Source organism: Melanerpes formicivorus, unplaced genomic scaffold (genome assembly GCF_026170545.1).
Source record: "Melanerpes formicivorus ecotype bairdi unplaced genomic scaffold, bMelFor1.0.p_v2 SCAF_6, whole genome shotgun sequence".
In the NCBI taxonomy this organism is placed as follows: Eukaryota; Metazoa; Chordata; class Aves; order Piciformes; family Picidae; genus Melanerpes; species Melanerpes formicivorus.
Window position 1 is genome coordinate 19796081 of NW_027142358.1, and position 21179 is coordinate 19817259.

Here is a 21179-nt window from a genome sequence, read left to right on the forward strand (position 1 = left end):
CATGCCGCACCACCGCGAGCCCAGCGCGCGCGCTGAGGCCAGGGCGGGGCTGCGGGGCGGGAAACGGGGCCGCGAGCTGCCCCAGAGTCCACGCCCCCCGGCCACGCTGCCTCTCGTGGCGCCATGATCGGAGTGCGAGGTGGGTGGGGGCTGTTTGGTGCTGCTGCGCGCTGGCTGCGGGCAGCTCTGCTGCCGCTCCGGGAACCTGTCTCAGTAAGCGGGCAGCGTCACCCTCTGGGAGTACCATCCCAAAAGCGGTGTGTGGCAGCCAGTATGCAGACGGAGCAGCGGTATCCTATTGGTTTCAGGTTTGCGCAGAGTCGGGTAGCATTACATGGAGTGAGCTCAACCTGCTGACAACGTTTCACACCCTTCTACAGGCCTCAGTAACACACCCTTCCAGCCTGTGTACCTCTGTTAGATAAGGGTTGGACTTGGTGATCTTAGAGATCTTTTCCCAAACATGGTGATTCTGTTTCTTAATTGGTTTATAGCTTATTCACCTTCAGTTAAAGCATCTACCAAATTGATAGCACATAGTCTGAGTAGTGGTGGTCTTTAGGCAAGTGGCCTCTCAGCTCAAGCAGGTAGGTGTTTTAGTATTATAATAATAATTACTAAAGTTCACTCATTAGGAACATAAGTTGCAACAGTTTTACATCTTTATGGTTTACTGATAAAGGTTTCTGCTGTTAAATTCTTGTTTCTGTAGATACTGATGTCTTGGTGTCTTCTTACAGCCTTTGGCGGGAATTTTTGGCCACAGCCAGGTACCATCAACCTTTTGGCTTCTCTTCAAGGATCTAGTCCCTAGCAAGGCATGCATTGTTTATACAAAGCTCCTGACCAGTGGTCCTCATTAGGATCAATGCAGTATGTTCCAACTCTTAATTCAAACAGCATTGCTATAACCTAGACATTTACTCATGCAGTATCAGTTAGATAACAGTAGGGCCACCCACTATAGGAGATCTACCTGGCAGGAAGGAAAACAGGATAACATGAACAGACATCTGCAAGATTTTTGGGAGATTGTCAAGAAAACTAGTGGTAGAAGCAGACACCTTTGCAGCTGTACTGTGTGAGGTATCATGGGGAGATTAGAGATTATCCCAGCCTTGAAGACAGTGTGCTAGAGTAAAGGTATCAGCACAAAGACAGTAGTTGTGCTTGATGTTAATGGTGGAAGACAGCATGAAACTTTATCCATATGTGCAAAGTCCTTTACTGATCCCTGCCCAGTTCTTATTAAAAATAGAATACAAATCTAAACAACAGCACTGATCAGATGAAGAGTTGTGAAGGGAACATGGAAGGAAAACACATCTAAACAAGTTGTTCACACAGATCCTTCTATAGAAATGATGGGAAGTTTCATGAAGATGTGAATTGTTCCAAGGACACTTAGCTTTCTCACCAGAACTTGTACGTGTTTTTGAGCGAGTTATTGTCCTAGGTTATGCAAGACAATACAGTTTTAAGAGTTTCTTTGTTGACTGAACTTTGATTTATATCTTCCAAGTCTTCTATTCTCCTGGATGTCTTCAAAGCGCAAACATCTATCCATTTTCTGTAATAATTGAGAACATGACGTATTTGTTGTTTACCTGCTCTTAATCAAGTTATGCAGTACATACAACCAAGGTCAATCATCTGTACAGACACTAAAGCTGATATTGCAGGCAAATATTGACACATCACATAAATACTGTTGCTGGATAATTTTCTGGGTAAATACAGAGTTACAAATACTGGGAAAACTGGGCACACCTTGGAAGGAGGAGAGAAAGAGAACTGTAATTTGGTTTGTGCTAAGGATATACTGCAAAAATGAGTTTGTCAAGGTCAGGTGGGCAGAAATGGATAGTAAAACTCTTAGGATGGAATACAACAGGCTTCGTCTGGGGTGTTGTCACCTAATGGTCACACAGATCTTCATGAGGCTTTTTGGTTATTACAGTTGTTGATTAGAATAAAATCAATTGCATCTAGATAAAAACAAAAAATCTTTACGTAAATCAAATGCCTTATTATCATCTCAGCATTTTTCCTAGCAGTGGCACATCTTTGAGGAACTGATAGATACTGCAAAGTGAAGGTGTGAATAATTTTGTGTCAACATTTTTGTGATACAGTATTTAGTGCAGGGAAAAGATTGCACAGAGAGATGGCAGATCAAACACCACAGGACAGCCTGTTCCAGGGAGGGTGCTGCCAGGAAAGATGACCACCACACTGGCTGGGAGAGCCCATCAGCACTTTAACACAGCATGCATGCTGAACTGGTTACTTGCAGCTAGCCAGATGTTGGTTGAGCCTTCTGGCAGGTGGTGAAATATTGTTAGATGCTGCAGCTACTAATTGAGTTTTAACTTTATTATGAGCAGACAGAAGCCATCTTTAGAGCAATCATGTTATGCTGACTGACCATAAATTCAATTAAAAATTATAGTGAGGACAGGCAGACCTCCCCTCTACTTCAGAGGGAAACCCACGTGTCAAATGCTTGAATACCGTTGCAGTGAAGAGGGTAAATATGCTTGGATAGACACTAAGATACTACAGTGTGTTTTAAATGCATATGTTGTTGCCTGAAGCCTTTGTCCAACTGCACAGCATTTATGTTCTTTGTTTTGTATTTCCAATTCTTCACACAGTGGGGAATTTGTATGCATGAAACAGCATAATTCTGGTTTGTTGTGCTTTGGAGTATCTCCCACATTCTCAAGTATTTATTGTAACTGGATTTTCTCCTGTCCCTCCCACTCAGCTTTTGGTGCCTGCCTAACCAGTTCTTGCTATACTAAGGAACTGCCTTACTGCTGCTGCCTTTCCTCTGTCCAGTGTCACTTTGCCACCAATCTGTGACTCCTGAGCCTTCTTGCCAATCAACCTGTTTGCTCTCCAGTGAGCCCCTGCAATGGACAAAGAGCTATTTTCTCATTATTCTAGTTTTGGTTCTTAAAATTTTCAATTATAGTTCACATTTACCTGCCATTTATCTGTCCATCTGCATACTTGCCTTTCCCACCCACCACCCGAAGGAAGATACGTGTGCTGGATTTGCTTCCTGATAAACTATCACACTTGGAAACTGGCAGGAACGAAAGTCCCTCAGCAGAATGAAAACTTAGAAAAATTGCAAGTGATAGGAGACACAAATCCAAGTTTGACAGCTTGTTTAGCATCATTCTCATGCCAGTTCTGTGCTGAAAAATGTTATGTATTAGAGAAGTTTTGCACTGGATAAATTGTCTAACACAGGACCTCTGGAATCAAAGTCAGATGTGACATTTTCTGTTGTGCTCACTATGATTTAGTTTTATATTTATCCTCATTTTCTGTAGTATGCCAGTGTTAATCTGACATGCTTTCTTACTTATTTCTGCTTCTTTTATGTTTTAACTCAGGCATGAGCAACAAAACCAGAACTAACCTGCCTGAATATAGCAAAACACATCTTAATAAAACTAGAACCAAGCTGGTTTTGGAAACACACCATGTTGCCCATTGAGGGCACGTGACCTGTCATTTGTTCCATGGTGCGGTACTGCGTGACTCTAATGCCTTGCCTCCTCTGGTACATTGGTTTGCCTTGCTGGATCAGCAGCTACTTGAAATCAGCATTGAGGTTCCTGTGGTTAATTGCTTCACACAACTCTCTCTCTAACACAGCATGACTTCTCAGTAGGCTTGTTTCTTCAAAGGGTAATCTCATAGGAGGTGGTCTGGATACAGAATTACTCATAGAAGAACAATCTCATTAATAGCTTCCCCTCCTGAGACAGATATATTTATGTATTTTTGGCAAGTCATCCTTGTTGTTGGTAATATAATTCCACTAGGAACAATGTGTACCAGAAGTTCTCCTATGCCAAGCACAGAAACTCCATTTTACTTTATTTTGCAGTGTGCTTATTAAGCATGAAGACTACAAGCTAGTAGAGGTTAAAATCTGAAGTGTTATCTCTTCTTAAAGCAAGGTGATTAGGAAATGGTAAAGCATCCTCTTGCTCTGAGCCAAACAATAAACACAGCCAATATTCTACAGGGCTCTGGTCATTAGGCTTGTGTAATATTTAAATCCAAGATTTAAAATACTTAGACTATCCTAGACCAAACAGCTCCAATGAATTATTCTGTCTGTTTTCAATGGTGGAGTTTTGCTGCATATCCTAGGTAGGCATTTTAAACAAGTGCTAACTCTTAAAATCCCTGTAAAAAAATAGCAGAGTAATGGCACACACTCTTCCAGTTGGTATTTACACCAATTCCTTGCAGAACATTTCTCTACCTTCTCCACAACCCTCTCCAAATAGCCTGAATTTATTTAGCAGGCACTTCCTCTGCTGGACACAGAAGCCTTTCCTGGGCAGGGTATATCACTTGAGGTAGTCACAGCTACTTTAACCTTTCTCCCCAGAACTGCTGCAAATCTTGAGCAGGTCACAGGGAAGAGTAACCACACATTCTTGCTTCAATCCACATGCAGCACAGAGAAGACCTTTCTCCTTCCAGCACTCTCTGCTATCATCACATGCCCTGTAGTAGATAGACAGCCATGTTCCGCACATCTTACTACCACAAAGTTAACAGGTGACACCATGACCCCCTTGGATCAGCAGCACATTTCCATTCACTTCAGTGCTTTCCTCCAGCCTCTTTGATGGTTTTTGACAAATGGTATTGTTTGTCAAGGCTTTCCTTCCTCCCCAGTCCTACACAGGATAAGTATATTGAGTTACCTCTGAATTTCCTATGGCTTATTTCCATACTCTTTGCTTACTGAAACCTTGACTTCTTGTGCCACAGACTTCAGTAATATTCTTGACTTCCTGGAATAAACTTCCCCTGGTAAAGGAGAGATAGGCTGTTCAATGTCTGAGAGACAGAAAATTTGATCCCAGCTTTGCACTGCTTCTTGGGTTGGTTAAATGTGAGGCAGTGAGGAAAGTCAACAGCATGCTGGGTTGTGCCAACAGAAGCACAGTCAGTAGTTGGAGGGAAGCAATTACTGCCCTTTTGTCAGCTGCAGGGAGAACCTGGGGGGATCCACAGGAATACAGGCTTCAAAGCCAGGCTTTTCACAATGCTGCGTGGCAGAAGAATGAGAGACGATGAAATGGGTGGATCCTCCATCCTTGAGATTTCAAGTGCCACCTGGACAAAGCCATGAACAAACTGTTCTGACTCCAGTATTGATTCTACTTTGAGCAGGAGTTCCCCGGGTGACCTTCAGGCGTCCTTCAAAGCTGACTTAAGTATCTGTGATTCATACCAATTTCACAACAAATCATGGCAGATGTAAGGTTAAACATGCAATTGTTATTTGGTCAACAGACAAACTAATCTTGATAGTTTTATGTGGCTAGCATCTGTCTTGGTTTTAATTACTCTCTAAAATTTAGGGCTGTGTTGCTCTGGAGAAAAGAGTAGTTAAGAAGGACAGAGTGTTTTATTGGAAGACCAAGACCACAATTGATTCAGCAGGTTATTTTCAAGTGCCTTAATTCTTCAAACACATTTCTGGGTAGAATCACATGACAAGAGCCCCTCTTTCTTGCCACAGATCTGTTAGAAACAATCTACACAATAAAGCTAAATGAAAACACAACTTCTGCCTGCCTGTTCCACAGGTCTTTCCTAATAAATTAGCCCACTACAACTACAAGAACAAAAGCAACTGTGCTATAATTAGTTCTCTGATATCTCACAGTATTATTAATAAAATCTCAGAGTAAACAAAGAACTTCAGCATATACCTCCTCTGAATATGAGAAATAGATTAAGGAGGAACTCTGTCATGCAACATTTATTACAGCTGCCAAATAATGAATTTATGTTAAAATTAGCAAGAGCACTATACTCATTTTTTTTCTGGTACTTTAATGGAGAGTTAGTACTTTGGCAAGAGAGAAGCAGATCACTACTGGCACTGCAAAAAAGCCTGCCAGCATTTGGCACGTTGATGATGAAGGAAGCACTGCCAACTGCCCTTTCCTTAACCAAGAAAAAAAATAGAAAAATATTTTTTTCCTATTTCACTAGTGGGTTAGGAGAAAACTTCTAGGAAATTTTTATCAATATTTCCAGGTGTTTCATAAGAGAATCCTAACAGAACTAGAAAAACAATCTTTATTTGTGATAGCTTTCTTTTAGCTGCATTTAAAACTCACTGCATTTTTTTGAGATTGTCCCTTTAGGTGAAAATAAAATATCAAAGTACCTAACTGCATCATGCTCAGATGGAAAATTATCCTCATCTCTTATTCTCTACCACTGGCTGTGTTTTCTTCAGGAGTAGCTCTTTTGATTTCTAATGCTATTTATCCTGATGAGGGAACGTGTCATTATCTTTCCACTTCATTCATTTGGAAGAAAATAAATAAGGCAAGACAGTTCTCCAACAGTTAAACCTTCTGGAATATCTGAGATTTGTAGCTCTCACTGGGAGCAGGGTTTGCTAATGAAGATTTTGAAGCTGCAGCAGTGGTGTCTGATTGTAAATTGCTGAGAGGTGACTCTTGAAGAGGTTTATTTGCACTAATCAACACCATGTTGTGCCTCAAACCTAGAGTTCCCTTAGATGCACTGTCCTTACCAAGTTGTTCTGCCATAGCTGAACAGGCTTTTCTGGGTACTTCTGGCACAATCCCTGTTTTTTAATGGCATCCTCTGAGGCTGCTTGCCAAATTCCCTTCTGACGTTTTCCTCTTGCGGACCCCAACCCCTCCTCCTCTGGTTGCCTGAGCCAAAGGGACATTCAGCAAAAGTGTTAATGTAAAATATCCAAGGGCTCAGAGCTGGGCTGTAAATACAAAATCTACTACATGCAGAGTAACAATAATGTCTTGTTTTCCTGGTATTGGCCATTTGGAAACATTACATTCACAGTGCTGGACACAGCTGAACAATACTGGAGAATGATTCTTGTCCACAGCTGAAACAGCTCTAAGCATCTCTGAATTTTTGTTGTCTGTATTTTACTGCACAATTGTTCTCCAGTAAAGCAGAAAATAGCCTGAGCATCTCAGTTACCAAGGTGAGCTTACTGGTCATACTTCATGTGGGCTGTCACTCCATTAGCAGCCACCATATAACTGAAAAGATTTTCAGAAAAAAATGCAACAACTCACCCCAAATGTAACCCCAGCATGTTATTTTGTGCTTGTTTTATCAACCTGGTATAAATTACAATGCCTATCAAACTAGACTGCTGTACAGTTCAGCCTGTCACATTAGAAGAATAGAACAAACCATTAGAAGAATAGAATTAACCAGATTCGAAAAGACCTTTGAGATCATCAAGTCCAACCCATCACCCAACACCATCTAATCAACTAAACCATGGCACTAAGTGCCCCATCCAGTCTCTTCCTAAACACCTCCAGTGATGGTGACTCCACCACACCCCTGGGCAGCCCATTCCAATGGGCAATCACTCTTTCTGTGAAGAATTTCTTCCTAACATCCAGCCTAAACCTCCTCTGGCACCACTTGAGACTGTGTCCTCTTGTTCTGGTGCTGGTTGCCTGGGAGAAGAGACCAACCCCTACCTGGTTACAACCTCCCTTCAGGTAGTTGTAGACAGCAATAAGGTCTCCCCCGAGCCTCCTCTTCCCCAGGCTAAGCAACCCCAGCCCCCTCAGTCTTTCCTCATAGGGCTTGTGCTCCAAACCCCTCCCCAGCTTCGTTGCCCTTCTCTGGACACATTCCAGCAAGTCAACATCTTTCCTAAACTGAGGGGCCCCCGAACTGAACACAGTAGTCAATGTGTGGCCTAACCAGTGCTGAGTACAGGGGCAGAATGACTTCCCTGCTCTTGCTGGCCACACTATTCCTGATGTAAGCCAGGATGCCATTGGCCTTCTTGGCCACCTGGGCACACTGCTGGCTCATGTTCAGCCGACTATCAACCAATACCCCCAGGTCCCTTTCTGCCTGGCTGCTCTCCAGCCACTCTGACCCCAGCTTGTAGCACTGTGTGGGATTGTTGTGGCCAATGTGCAGAACCCAGCACTTAGATGTGTTAAATCTCATGCCCTTGGACTCTGCCCATCTGTCCAGCCTGTCAAGATCGCTCTTCAGAGCTCTCCTACCCTCTAACAGATCAACACCTGCCTCCAGCTTGGTTTCATCTGCAAATTTACTGATGATGGCCTCAATCCCCTCATCCACATCATCAGTTACATTACAAATACATTACACAGATCCTCCCATTTTACAAAGTCTTCACCTCATTGATGTCCAGGGGGACCTGAGAGCTGCCTTCCAATACCTGAAAGGATCCTACAGGAAACCTGGAGAGGGACTTTCATAAGGGTGTTCAGCAACAGGACAAGGGGGAACACTTTGAAAATGAGGGAGAGTAGGTTTAGACTGGATGTTAGGAAGAAGCTCTTCAGTACGAGGATGGTGAGGCTCTGAGATATGTGGCCTAGGGAGGTTGCAGATGCCTCCTCCCTCAGAGTGTTCAGGGCCAGGTTGGATGAGGCTTTGAGCAGCTAAGTCTACTTGAGAGGTGTCCTTGCCCATGATGATTTGATTAGAGATGATCTCTAAGGTCCCTTCCAACCTAAGCTGTTCTATGATTCTATGATTAATGCTTACTAACCACAGCTGCTCAGGATACAGCACCAGGTCCAGGCCCCTCAGTTTAAGAAAGATGTTGAGTTGCTGGAACATGTCCAGAGAAGGGGAACAAAGTTGGTGAGGGGTTTGGAGCACAAATCCTATGAGGACAGGCTGAGGGAGCTGAGGTTGTTTAGCCTGGAGAAGAGGGGGCTCAGGGGAGACCTTATTGCTTTCTACAACTACCTGAAGGGAGGTTGTAGCCAGGTGGGGGTTGGTCTCCCAGGCAACTTGTGACACAATGAGAGGACACAGTCTCAAGCTGCACCAAGGGAGGTTTAGACTGGATGTTAGGAAGAAATTCTTTACAGGAAGAGTGATTGGCTATTGGAATGGGCTGCCCAGGGATGTGGTGGAGTCACCATCACTGGAGGTGTTTAAAAAGAGACTGGATGAGGCACTTAGTGCCATGGTTTAGTTGATTTAGTGGTGTTGGGTGATGGGTTGGACTCCATGAGCTCAAAGGTTTTTTCCAACCTGGTTAATTCTGTATAATTGTGTCCAACTTTCTAGTCTTCTCTTCAGACCAATTACCAATGGATGCCTAGGTGGTGTTTGTTTCACAAATGGAAAAGTATTATTGCTACAGCCCCATTTTATGGCATTTTGAAATGCATGAAATCCTAGTCTGACTAATCACAATATTGCCTTCAACACACAGTTTATTCGCTGTATGAAGATCAACATCATTACATGAAAGGCAGAATTCAGTGAGATGACTTTTGGATTGTAATGATGCTAGGTTTGAATTTTTAGTGCTATTGCTACAGAAGCCAAAGGCAGTTACAGAAAATGCCCTAAGGAACAGGCCCTTTCCTGCACAGACCCATTCCCCTGGATGTCCACAGTGCCTGTGGAAGGCTGTCACTGAAACCCATTAAAGAAAAAATTTTGAAAGCTCTGTAAAGGTGTTTGGAAAGTGAGAAATAAATCCTACCTGTCATTTCTTACTCAATCCAGCCAGCAAATCATGCTCCTCTCTCATTACCACCCTTGCACACTGTAGCAAGGGAAGGATCTAGCTCTGAAGTGCACGGATTGCACATCACTTTGGGGACTGTGATTAGCCCAAGTCTTAAGTAAATTAGTTTGAAGCTGACAGTTCACTCAATACTCTAAAGCCACTAAGTGTAGCTGGCTCATACTGTCACCACGGGTGCTCTGTGTGTGAGAGGTTTAGCAGGAGCAAGCCGGGAGGCTGAATTATGATTCCTCCTGCAGACAGGGTGAACCTTTTGGTCTGAGGCTGAGATCATTGGCTAGACACTGCTGAGGAGCAAGGCAACAGTGAGGCCATCAGACCAGAACAGAAATATAAAGCAAGCAGTTCAGTAAACAAAGAGGCTTTTGCAAGGAATTAACACCTTCTCAAGCATGGGACAAAACACATATGGCTTTTACCCACCAGGTCTGGGTTTGTGGCATCTGTGTATTTCATCTCTGTAAGGAAATGGTGCTGCCTGTGTCTACCAGACACTGTTTGAGCAGGGGACCCATACATGTTACTCACCGCCTCCTGGCTTGTTCTTTCCCTTGGCCCACTTCAGAGAATTTCCCCCAGCCCAAAATGTTCTGAATACTCATTTTTGGAAATGCTGCAAGATACAAACTACTAAACACAACATAAGAATACTTTGGTCAGTAGCTGCTGCTTGTGTTATGTCTCAGCCCTAGAAAAATATTAAGGGGGCAGAGGATACCAGGTTTGTGTTTTTGAGATGCTGGTCATTGTGATCCATACATTTCCCTGCACATCATGCAATAAAACATTGGCCAAACATTGCTAGAAATCAGAACTGAAACTGGATTTAATTCCCTAACAGCCATAGCTGTCAGGTCATTGCCATGTGAATTTTCTTCCTCTGCTCAAGTAAGTATATAAATGCATGATTTTGACCATAGATTAAACATTTATCATGGGTACAGTTTTACACGGCTGTGTCAGGACCTTTTACTGAACTGTAGCAGAAACCAATCTCAAAGTAATTTATTAACATTTTAAGGCTATCTGAAGGTCACATGTAATCAAGATTTGAGGCTTGCTTAAAGTAAACATGGATGTTATTAGCCTTGAAACCCTTCAGACTACTGGGCCCAAAATCTTTCCTAGCAGGCAAAAGGTTACTGCTGTCAGCCAGGGTAACAAAACTCTTCCAAACTGACATGCAGAAGGTGCAGGTTCATCTTTTTGCAGCTCTCATGACAAGAAGTGACAGGCTTCAAAAACTCTAAGAAATAAAAAAAGTCAGTCAAAAGTTTTAGAGCACCAAGTGTTGCCAGATGACTTTAGGACGCACTTAGTTGTCATTAAAAACATCTAGTGCTGATGATTGCCTGCAATCAAATGGTCAAGTTTCAGACAGGGGAAACAAAAAAAAAGAAAGCTCCAGCTCTGTTGCATTTTAAATTTAATCTGTTGAGTTTGGCTGCTAGTTTTTGTGTGCATGGAGTTGGTAGAGGAAGGGAGGGTTGCACTCAGTCAATCAGTAAGTCTTTTAATGAATTCTGAGGGAACTGTCATCACCAACAGTAAAGTCTAAATGCCACTTGTCTGCGATTTACAATGTGGGAGAATTAGAAGCCTCTTTTTCTCAAACTCAGGATATGTTCAGTCCTTGCCCAAAAACACTGAGGACTTTTTTTTTCTTCAGACCTCTCTCCTCAAAATGCAAGAGTTTTCAATTTCTACAGAATGTATACTCAAACATCCTTTCCTTTCCGTCCCACATTTGCTGCAGGCCAAGTAATTATGAATGAAAATGCCACTTTGTTTATAGGAGATCCATTTATGACAGAGATTAAGTTATGAAATTTGTACTCCTGGCATCTTATTAATACTGCTCTGCTGTAAAATTCCTCAGGCAATGGGAAAAATAATGACTTGAAACTGCAACAAGATAATTACCTTACAATGTAGGCATTTTGAAGGTAGAGTTAGCTCTGGATTTAAAAACTTTTTTTTAAGACCTTATCCTTTATATAAAAGGGTGTGAAACACTTACAATTACCTTAATTTATTTCCATGACATTTTGGTTTAGATCCAATCAATTCCTACTACATTAAGAAAAATCTTGTCATTATACAATAACAGGATTTAGCTATTCAAAGCCATTTTCTTAACATTTAATTTTGGAAAGGTATGTCTTCAAATTGTAGCAAAATTAACTTGGTGCTGTAGTGAAACACTTTGATTTATACAATATCTTTATTGCATCTGGTGTGCCAAGATGCTTTAATGAGTGGAAGAAATTAGCAAATTCAGCACTTCCCTCCTGGCTGAAAGCCCACCATATACATGCAGAGGAACAATGTCCTTGCAGACATGGCAGGTTCTTTTGAAGTATCTCTGAAGTGGATGACGTAAACTACATCTAAATCTTAAGTGGACACTCTTTAAATTTAATGGATTTAGCTTCCTTTGCTTTCAAACGGAAATAAACAAAGCTGCTTTTTGCCTAGGAATAATCCACACTAACATCATAGTTCAAGACACTGAACTTTCCAAAGTGTCCCTTTGCAGGTAACACCTGATGTGGAAACAGCACAACAGGTGAATTCAACAAAGGAATTTCTGATTGAGGCAGATCAAATTCCTGCAATAGGATAAGATCTTTACAGCTCACTTCACCCCTGTCAGTCCTGCAAAACCAAGAGGTGCCAAAGGGGACACTGCCTTCTTCACGTTTCACACTTTAAAGATTACAAAAGGGGACAGCAGTTACTCAAAGCCATTAACAGTGGAACCAATGTTATTGAGGAAGATACACAAGCCTGTGGAAACATTTCACTGAAAACCTGCTTTCTGGTGCTCCATCTACACAAAACAAACCAACTTGATGTAAGGAGGAATTTTTCCATCCATTCTAAATTTGCAACATTCAGGCCATAGAAGGTACTCATGTTTGTCATTTCCTCACCCAGCTCCAAAATGAAAATGACTTACTCAGACACGGTCAGATTTCACATTGCTGTTTTCAGAAGGAAAAAAGAAAAGTAAAAAAAAAGTCACTTTTTAATCCTGTGTATGCAAAGCAAGACTAACATCAGCAGTCAGGACAGTCTTTCACAAATAAAAAACACTGATCAAACAAGCACCTAAAAAACCTCACAGAGCTATTTCTTCTTGGACACCAACATGTGGAAGATGGCAATGGAAACACAGAAACAAAAATAAATTGTCTCCCTAAAGTATTTTCTGCCCTCTTTGTAGCTGATCCTTGTAATAAATCTATAGATGTTGAGGCTTTACCCTTGATTCTGCCTTTGTTTTACTGGGTTTTGTTTTTAAAGGGTACTACTGGCAATTTCTGAGAATGTGACTGTTCCCCAACAATCTAAATTTTTTTATCAATTGACATAAAATGAGCATGAAAAGGAAGGTGAAAACAGCAGAAGATTACAGCTTTCCCCTTTTGCCTTTTAACACACTCTCCCACCCTGAAAAGTAGATGTCAGATGTTCAGCAGCCATTACAGAGCACATCCAGCCAGTATTTACAGTGGTTTAGTTTCTTACACAGTCCAGACATTAGTCCTAATATAAATTACAGTTTACACAAAAGCTAGCCAACATTGTTACTTCCAGGCAAAAACACCAGTAATGCCTTCAACCTTTTGCTAGGGTCAGACATACTTAAAAAGTTATGTCATAAGGATGCATTAGGACAAGCAGTTTGCAGTTTGTCATTAACTGCCTTTCTACAAAAATAGCCTTGGAACTGAAGTTTCATGTTTATTGTGGGGACAGTGATTAAATGCTAATACAGATACCTACATCTTGCCTCTTGTGTGGCACTACATTGTTTCTTGGTAACTCTAAAGGTGGGCTTCAGAAACAAACATGCTCTGCTGTGTATTTTTTGCTACTGTCTAGTGAATACAGTTTTTGTCTGTTCAGAATCTCACTTCAATGACTTGAATTGAAAAAAAGGACGTAGTTATAGTATAAGAATTCCAGGCAGTTGCAGAAGGCAGCTGCCAGTGAACTGGGCTTTCCAAGTGAACGTAGCTGAAAACAGGGCAGATAGTGTCTGTGGAAAGTTCTGTACAGGGTAGGTGGGTAGTTACCCAGATGTTACATGAATTTTTCAAGAGAAGATTTACACAAGCCAGCAGTTACTACTTAGACAGAAAGAGGAATTGGGGCTTTTCAGTAGTTTTTATTTATTCAGGCTTTTACCGTTAAAAACTCAATAAAGAAATCCCCTCATATCCCATTGCTCTGAAAACTTGAACATCATAGTTGTTGTCTTAGACACCACAAAAAAAAACCTCCACACCCCAGAAAATCCAAAACACAAACCAAACCTAGGCTAAAAATCTCCCATTTTTAGCATCACCTGTTCAATTTACCATTAAAAACCAAACAAAAAACAACCACAAAGGCCTGTGTATTTCTTCTTGTTGGACAGGTAAATTACGAGATTTTCAGTTTCATTTGATCTAAAGGCTGAAGCGTGTGAACTGTGGATACCAGGCAAACACAGTCAGGCTATTGTTCACAGGTTCCACTGTCCTCTGCTTTCTAGGCCTACATCTGATTGACTGCATTAATGATCTGCACTCCCTGTAGTTTGTGGCAGCTTCTTTAAGCTCTGCAGTATGTGTATCACCTAGCCAGCAAGCAGAGCACACAGCATATGCATACCAGCCAACACTGAGCAGCAGGGTACTAGAGTGTTAACCAAGAGGACTTGGAACATACCAGCATTTCCTCTCACTGCCTGCCAAGTGCCACTTACCAGGACCCTGTAATGTAACCCCAGCTGACAGCTCAGTTAAGCAGAAATTGATGGCACTGCTGTAATGGAGTTATCAGTGACAGACACCTCCTATGCAGCTTTCAGGTCACACTCACTTAAGCAATGATAAACGAGCATGAAATGCTGTTAGCACAAAACAAGATCATAAATACTCAATTCTTAGTTAAGAAGACACCAACTTCAGACAGCTTGCAGTTTCTATGATTTCATGGATGTTCTCATTCTTGTCAAAAATGTACCACAAAATAGGGAAAGGAAAATTTTTGCCTTTTTTTTTTTTAAAGAAAGGGAAAACCCCACCATCTATCCAGGGCAAACACCTCATCTCCCTACATTGGCTAACATACAAATAACACCTTACAGAGCTTATTTGGCTATCCCAAAAGCCTGACATCCACCTGTCTGTCCTGCTGTAGCAAGCTGCTTAGGCTAAGAGGATGCAGACTGTCTGGAATATAAATGCCAGAAGCCGTGAAATGCAGTTGTCTGGGACTTCTCTGTTAAAGGACTGACATAGGTGAGAAGCCAATGGTTTGCAGTGGAGAAAGATGGGAAAAGTCCATGGGGAAGTAGCCCTTGCAATTGTGCTTGATCCCTAAGGAGTTATCTCCACAGCCTCCTACTAAGAATTAGTAAAATGTTTGCTGATTAGATCAGTGGCAGCCTGGGACAGGAGACGGGCAGCTGCTTCCCCATCGCAGCAGCACCGAGTGGGAGCACCTTTCCTGCTCTCCCATCACATGGGATTTACAGGCTACAACACAACGGACATCAAACCTTCTCTACTTGTCATTGTGCTACCACAAGTCTGGCATCTCTAGGTTACCCAAAATTTAGCCAAACACCTCTTATAGAGAAGAGTACCAGTTTGGCCATTTCATGAAAAGAATTAAATGTAAAACCAGGAATGACAAACCATCCTGAGGATGAACTGAGACCCAGTGTGCAGCAGCCAGCACACTGGTTGCTGGAGACTGCTGCATCAGGCAGGAGAACATCAGTCTCATATTTACAATATATCCAAATATGTATGTAACATACTAGTTACATATTTTTAGGGGTTTATTCACTTCGATTTAGTTTTAGTTCCTCTATGAAGTTCTAAGAATAATTACTGGCTTCCCAAAAGCAACTTGGGAATTAACATAAAAACATTGCATATGGCCACACACATTTGCATGAAATCTCACATTCATGCTAACACCCTTCCAGTTTATAGTAGTTACTTCCTTTTGCATTGCCATACAAAATGGGAGCAACCACTACAATATTGTGCAGTAAGACTAAATTAATTACTTACATTTTATGTGTCAAAATACTTGAATGGTTAAATCTACTGCTAGAACTGCCTGTACATTCAAATATGCTTGAATTTCTCTGTCCTGGAAAGCATATTACAAGACAAAGCACACAATATTGCTTCAGTCAGAGCTTTTTAATTGTATTCCTACAAAATCATGTAAACATCAGCATAAAGATCCAGAAAAATCAACAGAATGTAGTGGTGCATAAACTGTAAGGTTAGGAGAATGTCAGGAACACTTCCAACAGTTTATAAATTAATATATACACTAATGGGTACTCATCATTAGATAAGAACACCTCAAAATTGAGGGATTTAGGTGCAAGAACTGTAAATAAACAGAAGTGCTCCAATATCAAACTTGACTCTCAGGCAACACTGCAATCTACACAACTGCCTGCCATTTCTTCATAGTAAGCATTCAATTTAGATGCTAAAAAGTATAAAACAAAAGTTTCAGTAGGAAGTTTATTTTTATTTCAAATAATATAGCAAACATCCCTACAGTAATAAATTCCCCTTAAAAAATAAAAAAATAATATGAAGGCTTTATAAAAAGAAAAAAAAGAAGAAAAAAAAAATGAAGGCTTCATAAAAAGGTTTCTGGAAGAGTGAAACTGAAGCTTACTAGGCTGCACAAAGAGATCACTGTCATCTCCATTCCATGCTACTTTGAACACAGCACCAACAGGCATCTCCAGTTAAAGAAACCCTTTCAGGTGGTTTATAAATGGGGACTGGGGGGTGGAGGGAAAAAGAAAGAAAGATGCAGAGCACATACTGGGCTGATGCAAAATTCCTGTTTCCACATGCAGCATTCTGGGCAGTTTAGTTTTTTATTGATTTAAGAAGTCACAGGAATGTAACACCATTGTGAAATTGTTAGCTTGGAGATAATTTGCTTAAACACCTTCCCAAAACAACCAAGAAAAAAAAATAAGTCTTCAGCCTTTCCACAGTCAATTCATATTCCAAAGTGTTCTTCCAACATTGTCCTTTACAAGTTCAGTGACACACAGCAGAATGCAGGATATATCACTCATTCAGGTGACACATTAAACAGAAGATGAGTCATTATGTTCCTTTCTTCTGTCCATACAAACATGGGGGGGGAAGGCAGGAAAAGCAGGGCAAACCTATCCTTATCTCAAATAAAAAGCATTCTTCCCCATGTCTGAAAATTCTCAGATATCAGTGAAAATACAGACAGAATAATATTACTTGGATTGTCCTGGAAACACTGGACACTGCAAACACTCTCTTAACTGGATACCTTAAATTATGATGTTCAGAAACTCTTTCCAAAGTTAAACATATTTTCTCTTTCCAGCGCTGAAACAACTTCATGCCATCTTATTTTGGTACACTTTCCATACCTGACCAATCACTTCCTCTCACAATGAAATCAAGTATTGCACTAAAATATTTATTTACAATAAAGGGGAGGTCACATCTAGCCACCTAAAGCTTTTTGCTATAATTTCTTCCAGTTGTTTAGGAACAAATTCACCTTTTCTATAGGAAATCCTGAGTAATAAGATGAAGAAGTTTTGGCAGATAGCACCGATTTTCCATCACTTGTCTTAATTAACAGGGTACATTTATCAGTAGCAGCAATGCATCTAGAAGCACTCTCCTAGTCAAACCTAAATGCCAAGTAAGAGCTTAGCAGAAAACAGTTAATCCTTTTGCCGGACTGTGAGCTAACACTGACAGACTAGGAGAAAAGATTTCCACTAACTCTGAAGATACAAGTTGCAAACACAGAAAAATGCCTGAAATTCCAGCCCAAAACTTTTCCTTATAACTGACAGGGGTGGAGGAAACTACAGCTGGTGGGAAGAAAGGGAAGAAACAAACTGCTGCATCTATCACCTTCCAAACACCATGCTTCCAAAATACCCACTTAACATTAACGCAAAGGTGCAGCACTCTTGAGGTGTTTATAAATGACCCAAACTCTTTGCTATTGCTTCCACCACAGCACCTCAAGCAGTGAGTGCTTTGTTGTAAGCCAGACTGCCAACAGCATTTCATTACTGTTCTGCATTTCAGGGCTGGTAAAGTTTTATCTGACGCTAACCAAAAGGATTTGTTGATACTAAAGGCACAGCTCACTGCATTTCCTCCTGTGGTTTTCACTTGCATTGCTAAAACTGGTTACAGCAACCCTGACAGACCAGAAAAATCTAATACAGAGGAGGCAAAATTTAGCAACTTAGGCTTAAAATAAACTGCGTTTAAATTACTAACAGACAAATCTTTCGTTGGATTGGCCCTGTACCTGGAAAAATCCTATCACAGATGCATCTGCACTTTTGTGTAAACTATTACTGTACTACAACAATGCTAATTTGGTATTCACAGAGATAGTAATAGCACAGTTTTACACATCTTTTGCCCTGTCTTCATTGGTAATGTTCACATACCTGAAAAAGCAAAGGTGCAAACTCCTAGTAAGAGCTCATGCTCTTACTTATGCTGTGCAGACTTTCCTCCCACTGATATGTAAGTGATATGCATTTCCTCAGTTACGTTATCCCATGGGGATCTTATACTCATATATATGCATACTACAATACAGATTGGATATGACAAGATAAATACAACTAGCAGGCCTTAGTTCAAATGATATTGCCAACAACAGTGAACCTTGGGAAACTTCTCTTATACTACCATCTCTAATACCTTGTTCAGTATTGCAACAGCACCAATAAAATGATACTGAGTTTCATGTCAAAATATTTCCCTCTGCTTCTAACTGGTTACACTTCTCAGTTTCCCATTCTCCCACATTTTAATATTTCTCTACTTCATGCTAACTTCTGTGTCTGACTTGATAAAGACAATGCAGCTGTGGAATGCATTATAGCTCCTCCAAAAATCTTTCCCATTTTAACCATTTAATAGATTTAAATCAGGACATTTAAAGTCAAATAAATAAGAAAATTGGTAAGAACAATGAAGTTACTCTGGCAGTCTTAAGAAGGTAATCAAATTATGTCAGTGATCATTCCACACACTTCTCTCCAAAATAACCCCTGGAGTTACATGGCTGCCTGTACTTCAGCACTAAGCTTGCAAGAGAAGTTGAGATAAGATCTGTGAAAAATAAAGGCAAAGGAGTACAGAGAATGCAAACCAGATTTACCAAAGTAATCTTTTTCTGTACACACATGAACAAGGTTTTAATGTATGAAACCATCAAAACAAAACAAAAAAATCTCGTCTTCTCCAGGGTGGGTTTTCTTTGGGCATTACACATTAACTACCAATGCAGTCAACATATATTAAGTTAAGCCAATTCATACATGATACCCAGCAATCCACACAATATACCAGGTGGGAGGAGATGAATGATATTCTGATCAAATACATTTGTTTTAATCCTCAATGCACAACCCTTTTTCTTCATCATCATCAGTAGAATCTGCATAGGACTCAACGGTGTTGTATATGAAAGAGTACAGCTTGACATCTGGTCCTGAAGTAGAACAGCTTCTGCATTCTTCATTGTAGTATCTCAGTAACAGCCTGTAAATGTCCCCTTAAAAACAATGGGGAAAAAAATTTAAAGACCATGCTATAAAAGGACTGTACAGTTGCAAATGATGACTAGAAATGCACACTTGCACCAAGACAGTGGCTAGGAATGTTTGTTTATACAAGCAGTGAAAGAGGAGGTAGATAACTGTTTAAGGGGATCATGACTGTTTCCAAGCTTGTTCAAAATACAGGGTGGGCTCCCACAACTTTCTCCTGAGCTTTCTGCACAAGCTATCTGAACATCAGGTTTGTCTATGTATTACCTACAAAACATACTGCAGTTACCTAGCCTTGTGCTTCTGTCCCAGAAATTAAAGGCATTTAACAATTACAGTGGGGCAATAGATACACTGCTTTTCTTGTATTACTACTGATCACATCTTGCAGGATCAAGCCAGAATCACTATGACAAATCTGTATCAAGAATGTGTAAGTAGATTTTCTCTTTTTAAAAATATTTATGTTTTATGTACCACATCTCTGTGTTTTCCAAATTCTTGAGTGTAACTCCCAATTCTAGAAGTCTTCAAACACATAAACTCTGTGCATCTGAGCCTGAATCAGAAGAGCTCTCCACTCTGGAAACAGGTATAAACAAACTGACACCTGCTTGCTTGTGTTCAGGACTTGATGAGAGCAGTTCTTACTGGACAGCTTTCACTTTTAGAGATGGTTAGGTGTCTGCTACATGACAAGATTTCTTTATGCTCACCAATAGTTTGGCCCTTCTCACAGAGAAAAGTGTGCATGCTGTAAATATCCCGCATCAGCTCCACATCTCCAAAGGTAAAGTAAACAACATCACGCCCAGCCTCAGCAGCTGCCATTATCTGTATTAAGGCTGAAATGACAAAAAAGAAAGATCACTTAAATGAATACACAGTACAATGGTTTTCCAAAGGGAAAACAAAACCTAAGCTTACAGCAACTAATCATATCACCCATCCTCAGGTGAACATTGCAAAGCAGTTTGAAAAATGGATAGGTATTTCCAGAGACAGGGATCTACTGGAGAGAGTCCAACAAAAGACTAAAGGACTTGAAAATCTCTCCTATCAAGAAGGGTTAAGAGAACTGCAGCTGTTCAGTCTTGAGAAGGCTGAGAGGGGATCTTATTAAGGTCTATAAATATCTGAGCAGTGGGTGTCAAGATGAAGGTGCCAGCCTCTTTTTGGCAGTGCCTAATGATAGGACAAAGAACAACAGGTATAAGCTGGAACACAAGAAGTTTCACCTCAACATAAGGAGAAACTTCTTTACTGAGGGTGACAGAGTCCTGGAACAGGCTGCCTAGACAGGGTGTGGATTCTCCTCCTCTGGAGACTTTCAAAACCCACCTGGATGTGTTCCTGTGTGATCTGCCATAGGTGATCCTGCTTTGGCAGGGTGGTTGAACTCAATGATCCCTGGAGGTCCCTTCCAACCCCTAACATTCTATGACTCTATGATTACATTTTTACAACAAAGTAAAGAATCCTGACTACTGCAGCTCTGAGCATTGAAGAGCTTTGCTGGAGTCACTAATAACAACCACTCTTTACAGATAAGCAATGTGATGAAAATCAAAGGGGTGTTTTGGGACCTTGTCTGTCCCTAAGCAGCATGCAGCCATTTATCCAATCAATGTGCATGACAGCACATACTGGTTCAAGCTGCTTGCATCATGTCACAAACAGTGGGGTAAAACATATATAAACAAGTCACAATTCCCATTCTCTGACATCCTTCCAAAGGAGTGGAGCCAACCCTTTCACTAGCTACACAAAACAAGAGCTGACTCAACATACAGCTCCCAAGAGATCTATGGTTCTGCAGCCTCTTACTGCACAATTTAAGGAGCAGTAACAGAAGTAAACAACATGGAATGTGGCATCTCATTCTGACCTACAGAAGTGAGCGGTGACACCAGGAATGCAACTCAGGTTATTTAACTTTCA

At 40.9% G+C, this 21179-nt stretch overlaps 1 protein-coding gene across 1 annotated transcript in view; it reads right to left on the minus strand.

The window, feature by feature from the left end:
• Positions 1–15813: 15813 nt before the first annotated feature.
• Positions 15814–21179, minus strand: part of PARG (poly(ADP-ribose) glycohydrolase) — a 69134-nt gene continuing 63768 nt past the window's right edge. Inside the window, exons 17-18 of the mRNA XM_068139997.1 lie at positions 19955–20083; positions 15814–19243 (exon numbers count right to left, since the gene is read on the minus strand). Coding sequence (XP_067996098.1) covers positions 19080–19243; positions 19955–20083 — 293 coding nt within the window. The 3' untranslated portion in view covers positions 15814–19079. The remainder of the gene's footprint in view (positions 19244–19954; positions 20084–21179) is intronic.